Here is a 12,376-nt window from a genome sequence, read left to right on the forward strand (position 1 = left end):
ACGTATTCAGTAGATGATAGCTATTACGATTACCCTTAAAGAGAGTTAATTTCGTATTTATGACATGAATCTCTTACAGTTGTGCAGCAATGCTTTTTAAAGGACAAGAGAAGCCTCCCACTGCCCTCCTGTCGGACTAAACAGGTGCTGGTGTTCTTATTCCTCTCAGGTCCATCTGGGAAGCGGGATTTGGGTTGATGAGGAGAAATGGCACCAGCTACAAGTAACCCAAGGAGATTCCAAGTACACGAAGAACTTGGCAGTTATGATTTGGGGAACAGATGTTCTGAAAAACAGGAGCGTCACAGGCGTCGCCACAAAAAAAAAGAAAGATGCAGTCCCTAAACCACCCCTCTCGCCTCACAAACTAAGCATCGTCAGAGGTAGGTCACTGAGTGGAAACACAATGGCTGGGATTCTGTCTTTTACTCTGTCAAGAATGTGTTAGGCACAATTCAATTCAACGATTACTTATGAAGCTTCTGCATGCCAGACCCTGGGCTGAGCCCGGGGACACCAAGCGGATAACCCAAATGCCCCAGAAGAGCTCACATTTACCAGGGCAGATGAGCTGTGGACACAAGTACGATTATATTCCACAAGGAATTAGCATGAGAAAGGGACAGATGGTGTGCTAAGGGAGTTCTCAGGAGGGGAGGTTACCCTTAGCTGGAAAATCAGGGAAGAATTCCTGGGGACGGGGGTCACTGAACTGGGCCTTGAAGGATACGGCAGACTAGGAGACACAGATGTGTATGGTGAGGTATTGCTCTTCTGGAGGCAGAAGCATCTTGAACGAAGGTATGGAGATGGGAAAGGAATGCCGCTGTGTACCCAGAGCAGGAAAGGTCAAGGCTAGGGGACGCAGTTCTTGGTGGTTCTAGCATTGTGCCTGGAGCAGTTAATGAGATGAAGACCAGCTGGTAGTCACTAGATTCAGCTTCCTTTCTGGTATATGGGAGAGGGTGGAGGGCAGGCAAAGAGACGGGGAGTCATTTGTCTCCCTAAAGATAGGGCTGTATCCTGGACTCTGGAATTTTCTCTTCCTCCCTCCCTCCTTTCCTTTTTCCTTCTTCCTTCCTTACTTCCTTCCTTTCTTCCCTCCTTCCTTCCTCCTTGCTCCTTTTTCCTTCCTTCCTTTCCTCCTTCCTCTACTTTCTCTCCTTCCTCCTCTCTTCTTTCTCCTCTGTCTTTTTTCTTTCCTCCCTCTCTCCCACCCTCTCTCCATCCATCCATTCTTTGCCAGGCCCTCTAATGGGTATTGAAGACACAAAGAGGGGTAAGACACAGCCGTCATCTGCAAGGAGTTCATATTCTCACAGGGAAGATAAACACAAAAACAACTAGTTACTCTACAGAAAACACAAACTATAGAGACAGACCATGGTGTAGAGGGAGCAAAGAGAATAAAGTAGTTGCTAATTATTTTAGGCACTTAACTGTGTTTCAGGATTTGGGGGTTTTTGTTCAATGGTTCTCTTTTAAAAAACACTTTTATGTATGTTAACTCATTATCCTCATAGCAACCCTACTGTTGGCTACTATTATAATTCCTATTTTACGGACAAGGAAACTGAGACACAGAAATGTTAAGTAACTTGACCAGGTTATACAGCTAGTGGGAGGAGAGCCAGGAACCCGAGCCAGCAGGCTGTCTTCAGAATCTGTGCTCCTAACCACTGACTAGTGTCCAGGTCTGCCATGTCTTCATAAAGAAAGTAAGACTCAGTCAGTCAACACATATGTTTTCAGCAGACTCTGGGGGCAGACAACAAATATGTCCAGGAACAAGCTCGATAACTTCAGGTACTGTGAGCTTGCTCATATGATGTGGTAGGACAGAGAGGGCTGCATTCACTGGGGTAGCTGGAGAAGGTCTGTTTGAGGAGGTGACATTTGAGCTGCAATCTGGATGTGGAAGAAGCATCTTTATAATGGTCTGAGGGGTGGCAAATCAGGCAGAATAAGCAGCAGGTATGAAGGCTGGCATGCTCCGGGTGTGAAGAAGCCCCAGATGGCTGGGATGTAGAAGGAAGAGTGAGGTCAGGGAGGTGGGCGAGAGCCTGTCTTGTAGGGCTGGGAAGGCCACAGTAAGCAGCTTGGATTTGCTGGAGTCAAAGGGCAATGGAGGTCTTCCAATCATGGAGTGACCACATGGGAGATGAGTTACAAAGCTGATACAGTGCTCTTGGTGAGAGATGCTGCTGCCATAGACTAAGGGCACAGCAGTGGAGGTGGAGAAATATGCCCAAGTGTAGGGTGTATTTTGGAGTTCAAGGTGGCAGGACATAGGGTAAGCAACCAGCCTGAGGTCAAAGCTATAAGGTTTCAGAGCCTAGATTCAAACACACACCCGCCGACTCTGGTCTGGGGCTTGTTCTGCTGTAACATAGCTGCCTCCCTTGTCTGGCTGACTCCGGATTAATTGATTTAGGCAGCCGCTTATTTTTGGATAATCAGAGGTAACCTTTCGTCTAGCTGCTGTCTGAAATGGTAAAGCCTGATTTGGGAGGTCACCCTGAGAAAAAGGCCATCCTGGGGATGCAGCCCTGCCCTGCCCTGCCTGGTAGGTGACCGACCTCTAATTCTGCTATGTTTGTTGGAACGTGACTCCGGAGGTCCTGGGTGCCTTCAGATAACTGTCTATTCCTGCCATTATCACATGGTATAAAATCATCTGCTGTGTGTCTCCCTCAGGGATCTGGGGACTGTATCTGATTCATCTCTGTGGCCTTATTTCCAAACATAGTGTCTGGCACATAGTAGGCACTCAGTAAATGAAGGTTGAACAGAAGAAACACTGAGACCCACAAGCTGATCCCCTGACCAAATTTTGTGTGATTTCTTGTAAATCAAAATCTCCATGTTTCAGATTTCTTAGCTGAAAACTAAGCTGAAATCATCTTACCTCGTAAGATAGTCAGGGCTGCCTAGGATTGTAGCAGTGCAGCAATGTAGAAGAATACACCTCAGCCATGTATGTGGCTTGGGCCATTACACACTCCTTAGCTTCAACCCCAGCTGGAACTCAGCATCATCTGCCAAGTTGTGTGAGTTTCCCTCCCTGATCTACTACCTCATTTTCCAAGCCATTTTTAAATTTTTTTACTTTTTCCAAATATGATAGTTCGCATCAATCAAAGAGATAGGCCTTGTCTCTTCTTTCACAGAGGAAAATAAAGGAATTTCCACAGTTTTGAGGCATCACACCTACAGACTTAACTATGTCCCCCATTTTCCTGCCTCCTGTCCCAAAGGAGTTCCTTATTTGGGGCTGGTGATTCTCTCCATCTGGGCTCTGGATTTCAGTCCACCTGCCTTCCTAAGTACCTTGTTCCTTCAGTTATGCTCCTGCTCTACTACTGGTTCCTTCCCAGCATCATGTAAATATATTTGATCACTCATGTCTTACAAAAGCAAAGAAACCCTCCTTAAAGGGCACTCTGTCACCCAGCTGCTATCATATCTCCCTTCTTTCACATGCAGGCTCCTGGAAAGACGAGCTACACCCACTGTGTGTGTTCCCTGGTAATGCCCTTGCCATTTGCCTTCCCCTCCCAGCCTTCTGCTTAATGTGTTTTCACCAAGGTCCCGAGTGACTTCCTCGTCTCTAAATCCTTGTGTGTCTCTCACAGTCTCACTGGCACTGTTTGACACGATCATTCCTCCTTCACTGAGAAACCTGTTCTGCACGCTGGGGATTTCTTCCCATCTCTCTGGTTTCTCAGTCTCCTTGATGGGCCCTCTCCTCTGTGTCCAGCCATCTTCTCGCTAATCCTACCAAGCACTCCTCAGCTTCTCTCCTCACTTCCTATTGTTCCCATTGCCTTCAGTGTGCCCTTGACTTTGGGTTGAAATCTGTACTCCTCACCTGTTACAGATGATCTGCCTTTGGGACGCCTCTGACCTCATCTTATACCACACTTCCCATTTGCCATCGTGCTGTAGCCCTGGAGGCCTTCTTCCAGGTCCTTTCTGTTGCTACTCCCTTGCTCCTGATCTGCGTGCCCTCCCTCCCTGTCACTGAGAGAGGCCTCCCCAGCCACTCAGTCTAAAGTAGCCTCTCCATTGCTGTCTGTCACATCACCCTACTCCAAGTCTCTGCATAGCATTTCCTATTTACTTTTTTTACTTGTTAATTTTCTTTCTTCTCCCACTTCCATTAGAATTAAACTTTATGAGCATCTTGTTCAGGGCTAGCCTATAGTAAGTGCTCAATAAATATTTGTTGATTCAATGAATGATGATTCCCAAATCTGTATTTGACTCAATTCACACTTCTGATTTCTTGATCTATGTATCAAAGTGCCCACTGGTTATCTCTTCACAGATGCCCACATGACATTGGCAAAACTGCACTGCTCACTTCTCTCTCTTTCTTCCTCTCCTTCTCTGTGAAGCCTTTGCCTCTTCTATGTTCCCTGTCTTGGTGAATAGTACCACCAGCCAGGCACCCAGGTCTCATCCTTGACTCCTCCACATCCCTCACTACCCATCTGTTTGGCCCCAAATCTCTCTTAAACCACTGCTGATCCACTCCCCCATTTTCTAAGCCATTTTAAAGTTTCTCTACTTTTTCCAAATATGGAGAGAACCATCTGCATCTCTCCACAGTACTGCCCTTCTCATAGCCCACACTCATTTCTCCCCTCCATTACTCTGGCAGCTTCCAGACTCCTCTCTCCATTATGTAACCAGAGCAATCTTCAGAAACCAGATATCCCTTGACCACCACCCAGTCACAGCCTGTTCAGAATGTTCACTGTTGAAGGGTAAGCTTCTAAACATGCCATAGAAGCACCTGTGTAATCTGGTTTCTGGCTATATCTCCTGTATTATTTTTCAGCAGTATTCCCCTTGAACTTTAAGTTATTACCATGGTGAACTGCTGTATTTCGTGAACAAGCCTTGTTCCCTGTCACCTTGGGGAATTTGCAAATACTTTTCCGGATGCCTGGAACACAGGTCCCACTACCTACCTTCCATCTGTGCTGCTTTGCCTGGCTAACTGCTGCTTACCACCCAGATCTGCTTAGGTGAGCCTTCCTTCAGGAAATCATCTCTGACCTTTTGGGGTGGGTGGATGCTTCTGTCATTCATCTTAGAGCACCCAGTGCCTACCTCAGTTCTCTTCTTACTGTATCTTTGCCTCCTAGGAGACTTGTCTAACCCTTATTGCCTGTAAATGCTTGCCTTGTACGTGAATGAGAAGGAAATTCACTTGCCCAAGGCCATACATCTGATTAGAGACAGCCAAGCTGAACTGGGCTTTCAGGCTACCTGCTGTCACCAGAGTTTTCTTGTATTACTGAAATATAATGTTGATTTTTTTTTTTTTTACTAAAGACAGGCAGGTTTGACATCTGTCTCCTATCCCACAATATAACCACTGTTTTTAGCCTAATTATTTGAGCTGTTCCAGATTGCATTTGGCTGGTTCTTCCCATGCAAGCTGTCTGCTGGATTGAGATTGTTTGTATTTATTTTGTCTGATTTTGTTACATGTAGTCACATTTGCCATATAAAAAAATAGAAAAGCCTTTATGCTCACAGAGTTGGTGAGGATTTCTTCTTCTTCTCTTTGATTTTAAAATAATTCCTTACCCGATAGCAGAGGGATGGGGCAAACATTGACGCTGCTTTGGAAAGACAAAAGCAGGAGAGCTGAAGCAGAGTCTTCCTCTAATGACAAGCTCCAGAATGACAGTTAAACCTATTAAGGTCAAATGACCTTTTGTGGAGTGTCTGAGTTTTCTAAATGAGCCTCAGCATTGCGTTCCGGTTAATTTTTATAACTTTTTTAATAGGACACATTAGCACTGTTATAAACCTTGTTAATTAAGCAATAATCTCAAATGCTCCCTCGCAGAGGGAGACATTCCCGGCAACTGCAGGTGATTAATATCTAGAGTCTAATGAAAGCCTTTTAATCAACCTGAGAAGCTTTTCGTTCAGTGCTGTTACCCACAGGAAATGAGAATGATTGAAATTCTATGGGGGCTCCTCCAAAAACCTTCCTCCATTTGCACCTTTCTCCTTCTACCACTTCCCTGACTAATGCTAGGGGCTCCAAGGGCCACCACACCCACTCTCCTGCCTTCTCCTTCTGTCTCCTTTGCCACTTTACCTGCCATTATTACCTTGCAGACAATTAGAGACTTCGAGCTGGGGGAATCTTCTTAGATTCTCTGGTTTGAAATGCTACTTTCGTAGATAGTGAAACTGAGACCCAGAGAAGTCCCCCCTAGAGGTTGCACAGCATCTAGGGTTAGAATCAGATACGAATATCTCAACTTCTAAGCAGTTCTCATCACAGTTTGTCTCCCTCATTTGGTTCAGGTTCCTACAAAGTCACTATGGGTGTTTGTTTTCTCCTGGCCCGGGGTAGAGAGGGAATGCCTGAGTGTCCCAGTCTGTTGGGGGGAAACAATGTGGTTACAGTTTTATTAGATTGTGATTCGTGCTTTGACAGAGAGAAAAACCGAGACAGGTGTGGGAGCACAGAGTTCTAGGTAGAGGGGGGTCTCCTAACTCAGTCTGATACTAGGTTTCAAGAAGGCTGAATCTGGAAGAATGAGTAGAGCTTAGGCAGGTGAAAGGTGAGGACTTAAGCAGAGATGAGCAAGGTCCCTGACAGGTGGAATAGGTTGAAAAGGATGATGAATATAGCAGAGGTGGGACTGGAGAGACAGGGCCTCCTACCTTCTTGTCTCTCAGTCCTTATGGAAAGGCCAAGACAAGATGAAGTGAGGATTAGTCAGGCTTGGGAATAGTCAGGAAGTGACTGGTAGAGGTCAATTAAAAGCTTTTAAAGGCTTCTCTTTGCAAAACCCTTCTCGGTGGAAAGAAAAGGGTGCCTCAGAGAAAGAACGCTTATAGCAGGTGCACCTGCAGCATGGATGGCAATAGGAGGCAGACTGGCTGGCTCTGTGCCCAGGGAAGGGCTCAGCGTATGGGCAGGTAGCAGTGGATTCTGCCCCATACCTACTCCCTTTCTCCAGGCCTGGGCTTCTCATATGTTAGTGGAAAGGTTAGCAGAAGTTAGTCTTCACAATCCCCTCTAGTGTTGATATTCTGCATCTCTGAGACAATTCCCTGTTCTGAGCTGGTTTGGTAATGACAAGATTTTGCTTGTTCTCCATAGCAATTCCTCAAGGTTGGATTGCCATTCCTATTTAGTTTAGAAAACTCAGGCTTAAAGAAAGAGTCCCCAAGGGTTTTGCCCATTATTACACATTCCCATGGTACATTCACCACCCACGCCCTAGTCCTCTTCCATCCAGAATATTTGTGTTCCCTTAGGTATCCCTGGAAAAGCATTTATTCAGTCATTTAACATGTATTTACTTAAGTTTGCCACTGTGCCAAACACTGTGTTAGGCCCTAGGAATTAATAGTTGTAAATACATAAAATACTCAGAACAACCCCATACAGGTGTAGTATTCCTTACAACTTGAAAAAGGCAACATGTTTATCCCACATGCCTCATGGCAGCATTAAAAAAAAATGCTCTGTAGTTTGTTATCCTTATTTATGAGGTGAGGAATCTAGGGCAGTGAGTTGCACCAGGTCCCCAGGCTAGGCAGTCAATTGAAGTCGGGCTCCAGCCAGACCTTGTCTGGAGCTGGCTTTTTGCTTTATCACAGCAAATGGTGGACTCAGTAAGAGAGTGGCCGTACTGAGCCTCATTAGTAATCACAGCAGTGAGACACTGCTTCACACCCACCAGGTTGTCAGAACCTTAATAATGTGACAATGTCAAGTACTATTGAAATGGGGCAACCAGTACTACTTGCATACACTGTTGCTAGGAGTGCCAGTCAGCACAACCACTTTGGAAAACAATTTACCAGGCATCACCTAATAAAGCTGAATATGCACACATCTTAACATTCAGCAAGTCCACGCCTAGGCTGATACTGGAGAATTTCTTTCATGTCTTCCCCAGAGGCATGTGCCAGAGTGTTTTTAATTGCAAAACCAAGTATCCATTGACAATAAAATGGATAAAACAAATTGTGATAGAGCCATACAATAGAACACTACTCATCAGTGAAAATGAATGACCTACAAATGTATTTTTCATGAGTAAATCTCAAAACTATAACATTTGAGTAAAAAAAAAAAAGCAAGTGAGAATGATAGAGTGGGCACATTTATAAAAAGATTGAAAATGGAAAATAAACTATTTTATTTAAGGATACATACATGTGTTAACACTAAAAGAAAAAAAAGGCAAACGTTCAGGAGAATGGTTATCTCTGGTGGAGAGGAAAGAAGTAGGGAGGGGCCTCCAGGTGCTTGGGAGGAACCAATAGTATCCTGCTCCACTGAGTGGTGGACACGTGGACACTTTATCATTACTTTTAAAGAGTACATTTACAGTGTATATCTCCTCTTTTCTAAGTACATTCTATGATGCAAATTTTAAAATATAGCTATGCCAGATACATAAGCTGGTATTTGGGAAGTATGTTGAGAGGCACATTTTCTTTTACCCTCCTTAAAAGATTTTTACTTGAATTCACCATTAATCCTTGGCCTTGTTTCTTCTCCCCGTCTAGAGTGTTTGTATGACAGAATAGCACAAGAAACTGTGGATGAAACTGAAATTGCACAGAGACTCTCCAAAGTCAACAAGTACATCTGTGAAAAAATCATGGATATCAATAAATCCTGTAAAAATGAAGAACGAAGGGAAGCAAAATACAATTTGCAATAAACTTTGGATTTTTCATAAAGGTTTCGTGTTTTCCTTGTGTGGCATGTGATTTGCGAGCGATGGTGCCGTCCAAATCAGACCCCACCATGCATGGTGGTGTGTGGGCAGGGATCCATCGGGTTCTGGGGTCAGCGGCTTGTTCTGAATGTGGACACTCCAAAGAAGACAGATGGCTTTGCTGAGACTCAGGAGCAGCCTGGCACTGGTGTCCTTCTGGGAATGGGGAAAACACTCTTCTTGGAGGGGAATAAGGTTGCCTGAGTTGCCTGTCACTTGACTGGGGTTTGAATGGATATTTTTACTATCCAAGGACTTCTTTGTTGCTCTATTTTGTTCTATAATAAATTTTCATTAATTCTTTGATGTAGATAGTCTTTATCCTCATTTCTTTAGTATATTACGTATACAGTGGGGGTGACCAGAGTGTTGTGCCGCCTGGCATGCCCTTCCTTTCAGGGAAGGAATATTCCGGCTGAAGGAGAGAAAATTCCTAAGAGATGTGGTTGCTTTCTACAGATCTGAAGGGCTGTCTCAAAAGCAGATCTCTTTCTCTGACTTCAAAGGCCAGATCTTGGACCAGTCACCTTTCTCACTCAAGGTGATCTGAGATTCAGCTTCCCTAATAATTTGAATCCATCTTTGTAAAGGGGTGAAGACGGGGTGATAATGTTAGATGAGTATAGGGTTACATTCAGGAACTAGGGGCAATGTTACCTGGTATCGGTTCTTTCATCCTATCTTGTATCTCAAATGTTCTTTCAAGTTACATAATTTTTATCTCATTCTTTATTCTGTTACTGAGTCTCTAAGGTGCCTGGCACACATTCTGGCAAACCACATTAGGACTTCCTGTTGATTTGCACTTTGCTTTCTGTAATGCCTGTGAAGTATGCATGGCATATTAGAAAGGGCAAGGGCTTTGGGCTGATGCGTCTAGATTCCAAGCCTGGCTCCCCTGCCTGCTTTGGGCTTAACCTGTCCTCTCTGAGTTTCCATTTTCTATTTCACAAAAAGGAGATAATAGCTACCTTTCAGAGGTGATACAAGGATTAGAGATAACATAAGTGTTCAATAAATGTTGGCAACTGTTACTCATTTCTGATTATTGGCTGTTATTGTTGGTTAGAAAAGTGGCCTCTGGTTTCTCTAATGGGTCATCCATTAATTGGTAGTCTGTAACCAAAAGCTCAGGGTCTCTGGAGTAAGTAGGAGAGGTGGCTGCCACTTTGAGAACTTTTATTTTAATTGTCTTTCAGTTAACTAAACTTATTCTCAGAGTTCTTATCAGTAATAAGGAGGAAAATAATGCCTACCTCATAGGCCATGTGGATAACTTAATAATATTAATAATAACAGATAGTTAATATGTGCCAAGGCTTTTCTAAGTGTTTAACATAGTACGTTAACTCATTTCACAAAGTAAAGTTCCTGACACTTAGTAGATAGATGTTCAATAAATATTTGATAAGATATGTTCATTTAAGGGCATGGGGAAGCTCAGGCATGAGTTGTGTGGATTGCGTGAGATGCTGGAAAAAATCTTTGCATCATTGTTGAGCTCATCCCCTTTTCTCTCTGTGAGTAACAAAGACACTAACACCCAGAGGCTCTGCATTTCTCCTTAAAGACTAATAAAATATGGTACCTGCTTTACAAGTGCTTTTAGGTTAAGGGGGGAATAGTTGTGGAAATAACTACAATAAAAATGCTATGATATTTTTGAAAGTGCTTTGCGTAATGTTTGATGCATATATTCAAGAGAACAGGGCAGTTAATGATTATGGGATCTGGGTTTAAATCCTGGATTCGCCACTTCCAAGCAGGTCACTTGACCTCTGGGCCTTGTTTCTTCTGGTGTGGAGAGAATGATCCCTAATTCAGGGTTGTTGTGGAGAGTAATCTAGATAATATCTGAAAAAAGACCCTTGCAGATGTTCGTTATTATCCTTAACGTAGAAGGCAGAATGAAATCAGAAGTAGATGCAACAAGGAATCATGCTTGTAAGAGCCAATTCTGGTGTAATCGGGAGGCTTCACACACTAATTAGGCTGAGACGGTTTGGCCTCTGCTGTGTACATGGTGCCTTGTTATTGTAATATGAGGGCAAGACCATCATTCTTACACCCATACAAATGAAGAAATGGGCTCAAAAAAGGTTAAATAATTTCTTGCTGAAGGTCCTGGAGCTGTCTGTCAGCAGTGGACCTGGATCAGAACTCAGGACTGTGAAAAACCTGCCCTTTTACCTCTTCCCTGAAAGATGAGTGGAAAATTGTGGTCTAGGCTGAGAATCTAGTCACGTAATCTCAGGACATGTTTAGGGGAAACCCAACCTAAGTATTAGTCAATGGAAATCAATCTTATTAATTCAGGCCATTTGGAGGGACTGGGAATGATAGTACTGCTTATAAACATTCGCAGTTTTATTACATTCAAATACATATAAAAGCTCAAATTCATTTTGTTTGGTAGAGTGTTTCACAAACTTGCCCAATCTTAAGAATTGGCTGAGGTGCTTAAAATACAAATTTCCTCTGCGTTGGCTTGGAGAGCCTGATTCGGTAGGTCTGGGATAAGGCTGGGAATGTGTATTTTAACACAGATGTCACTTTTGAAAAATATCAGTTAAAGTCATTAGAAGACCTTCATTAAAATAAAGGATAAGAGTATTCCCTATATTTAAAAAAAAATGGATGGGGAGCCAACAAACTGATGGTCTTTCTAATGTGCCTGAGGATATTTGACATTGAGAGTAAATTTCTTCTTAAGTAACTGAGACTCTGCCCTAACACCTGTTTAGAATTCCTCTTCATGGCCACCAAATGCTGTTCAGCTGTACACAATCAGAAGGTGACTTTCTGTCTAGGCTCAAATGATTTTTCCCTCACTTGTACACTTAGAGTCTTTGGATTCTTGTGCCAGGCCAGCGAGTTGTGTAGAAGAAGACTGTCAATACTGAATTGGCAGGACCTGAATCAATGAGGTTTGGGCACTGTCTTCAGAAGCCCTGGCAACAAGTTTTCTGATACCAGATGAAACAGAAAGATGGGGCTTGGCTTTATTTCCTTGCTTAGGAAAGTATATTGGTGACTTTTTAGGTGCTTGTATGCTTCCTGTAGGCATTTCTAACTTGTGATTTTTTTGTAATTATAGAGAAAAACTACTTTATAGAAATTATTGCCAAAAATAGGAAATACCCCCCAAACTGCACTGCTGAAAGCACTCTGATGTATCTCATGTAGTCTTTTTTCAAGGGTGAAAATATGTATTTTCCATACCTATGATTATAGCACATAGTTAGGTTTGTATCCTTCCCTTTGCATTTAACATGTTTCACCATTGCTCCATAAAATTCATAACTATCAATTCTAACATCCACAAAGTGGACCAACATAAAGCTGCAATTGAGTAGACCATCTCGTCAGCTGCCCAAGCCCTAACCCGCAGATCAGGGGTTTGTGAAGGGCCTGGCTGCACACTTTTCATCGCACACAGGGGTAAAGTGAGCTAGAGTTAGGAGGCAGATGCATGCGAGTTTAGTTCCCAACTCTAGCACTTACCAACAAATGAAGCAATTTACTTCATCTTTCTTAACACCAGCTTCTTCATCTGCAAAATGGAGGAAATAAGGTCTAGTTATGAGGTTATTAGG

The 12,376-nt window shown here is 43.3% G+C and overlaps 1 protein-coding gene across 19 annotated transcripts in view; it reads left to right on the forward strand.

Annotated features, from left to right (window-relative positions):
* AGBL4 (AGBL carboxypeptidase 4) overlaps positions 1 to 12,376 on the forward strand; it is a 1,457,272-nt gene that overhangs the window by 1,244,176 nt on the left and 200,720 nt on the right. For 10 of the 19 annotated variants that reach the window (XM_054666701.2, XM_063780628.1, XM_063780635.1 and 7 more), the window contains one exon: positions 170 to 383. The exons of 4 other annotated variants lie outside the window; for them this stretch is intronic. In XM_054666701.2, the coding sequence (XP_054522676.1) occupies positions 170 to 383 (214 nt within the window). Of the gene's footprint in view, positions 1 to 169; positions 384 to 8,565; positions 8,743 to 12,376 lie in introns of those variants that run through there. 5 more of the 19 variants (XM_054666727.2, XM_054666732.2, XM_001164459.7 and 2 more) reach the window with 1 other exon arrangement.

The sequence above is a fragment of the Pan troglodytes genome, chromosome 1 (genome assembly GCF_028858775.2).
Source record: "Pan troglodytes isolate AG18354 chromosome 1, NHGRI_mPanTro3-v2.0_pri, whole genome shotgun sequence".
NCBI lineage: Eukaryota > Metazoa > Chordata > Mammalia > Primates > Hominidae > Pan > Pan troglodytes.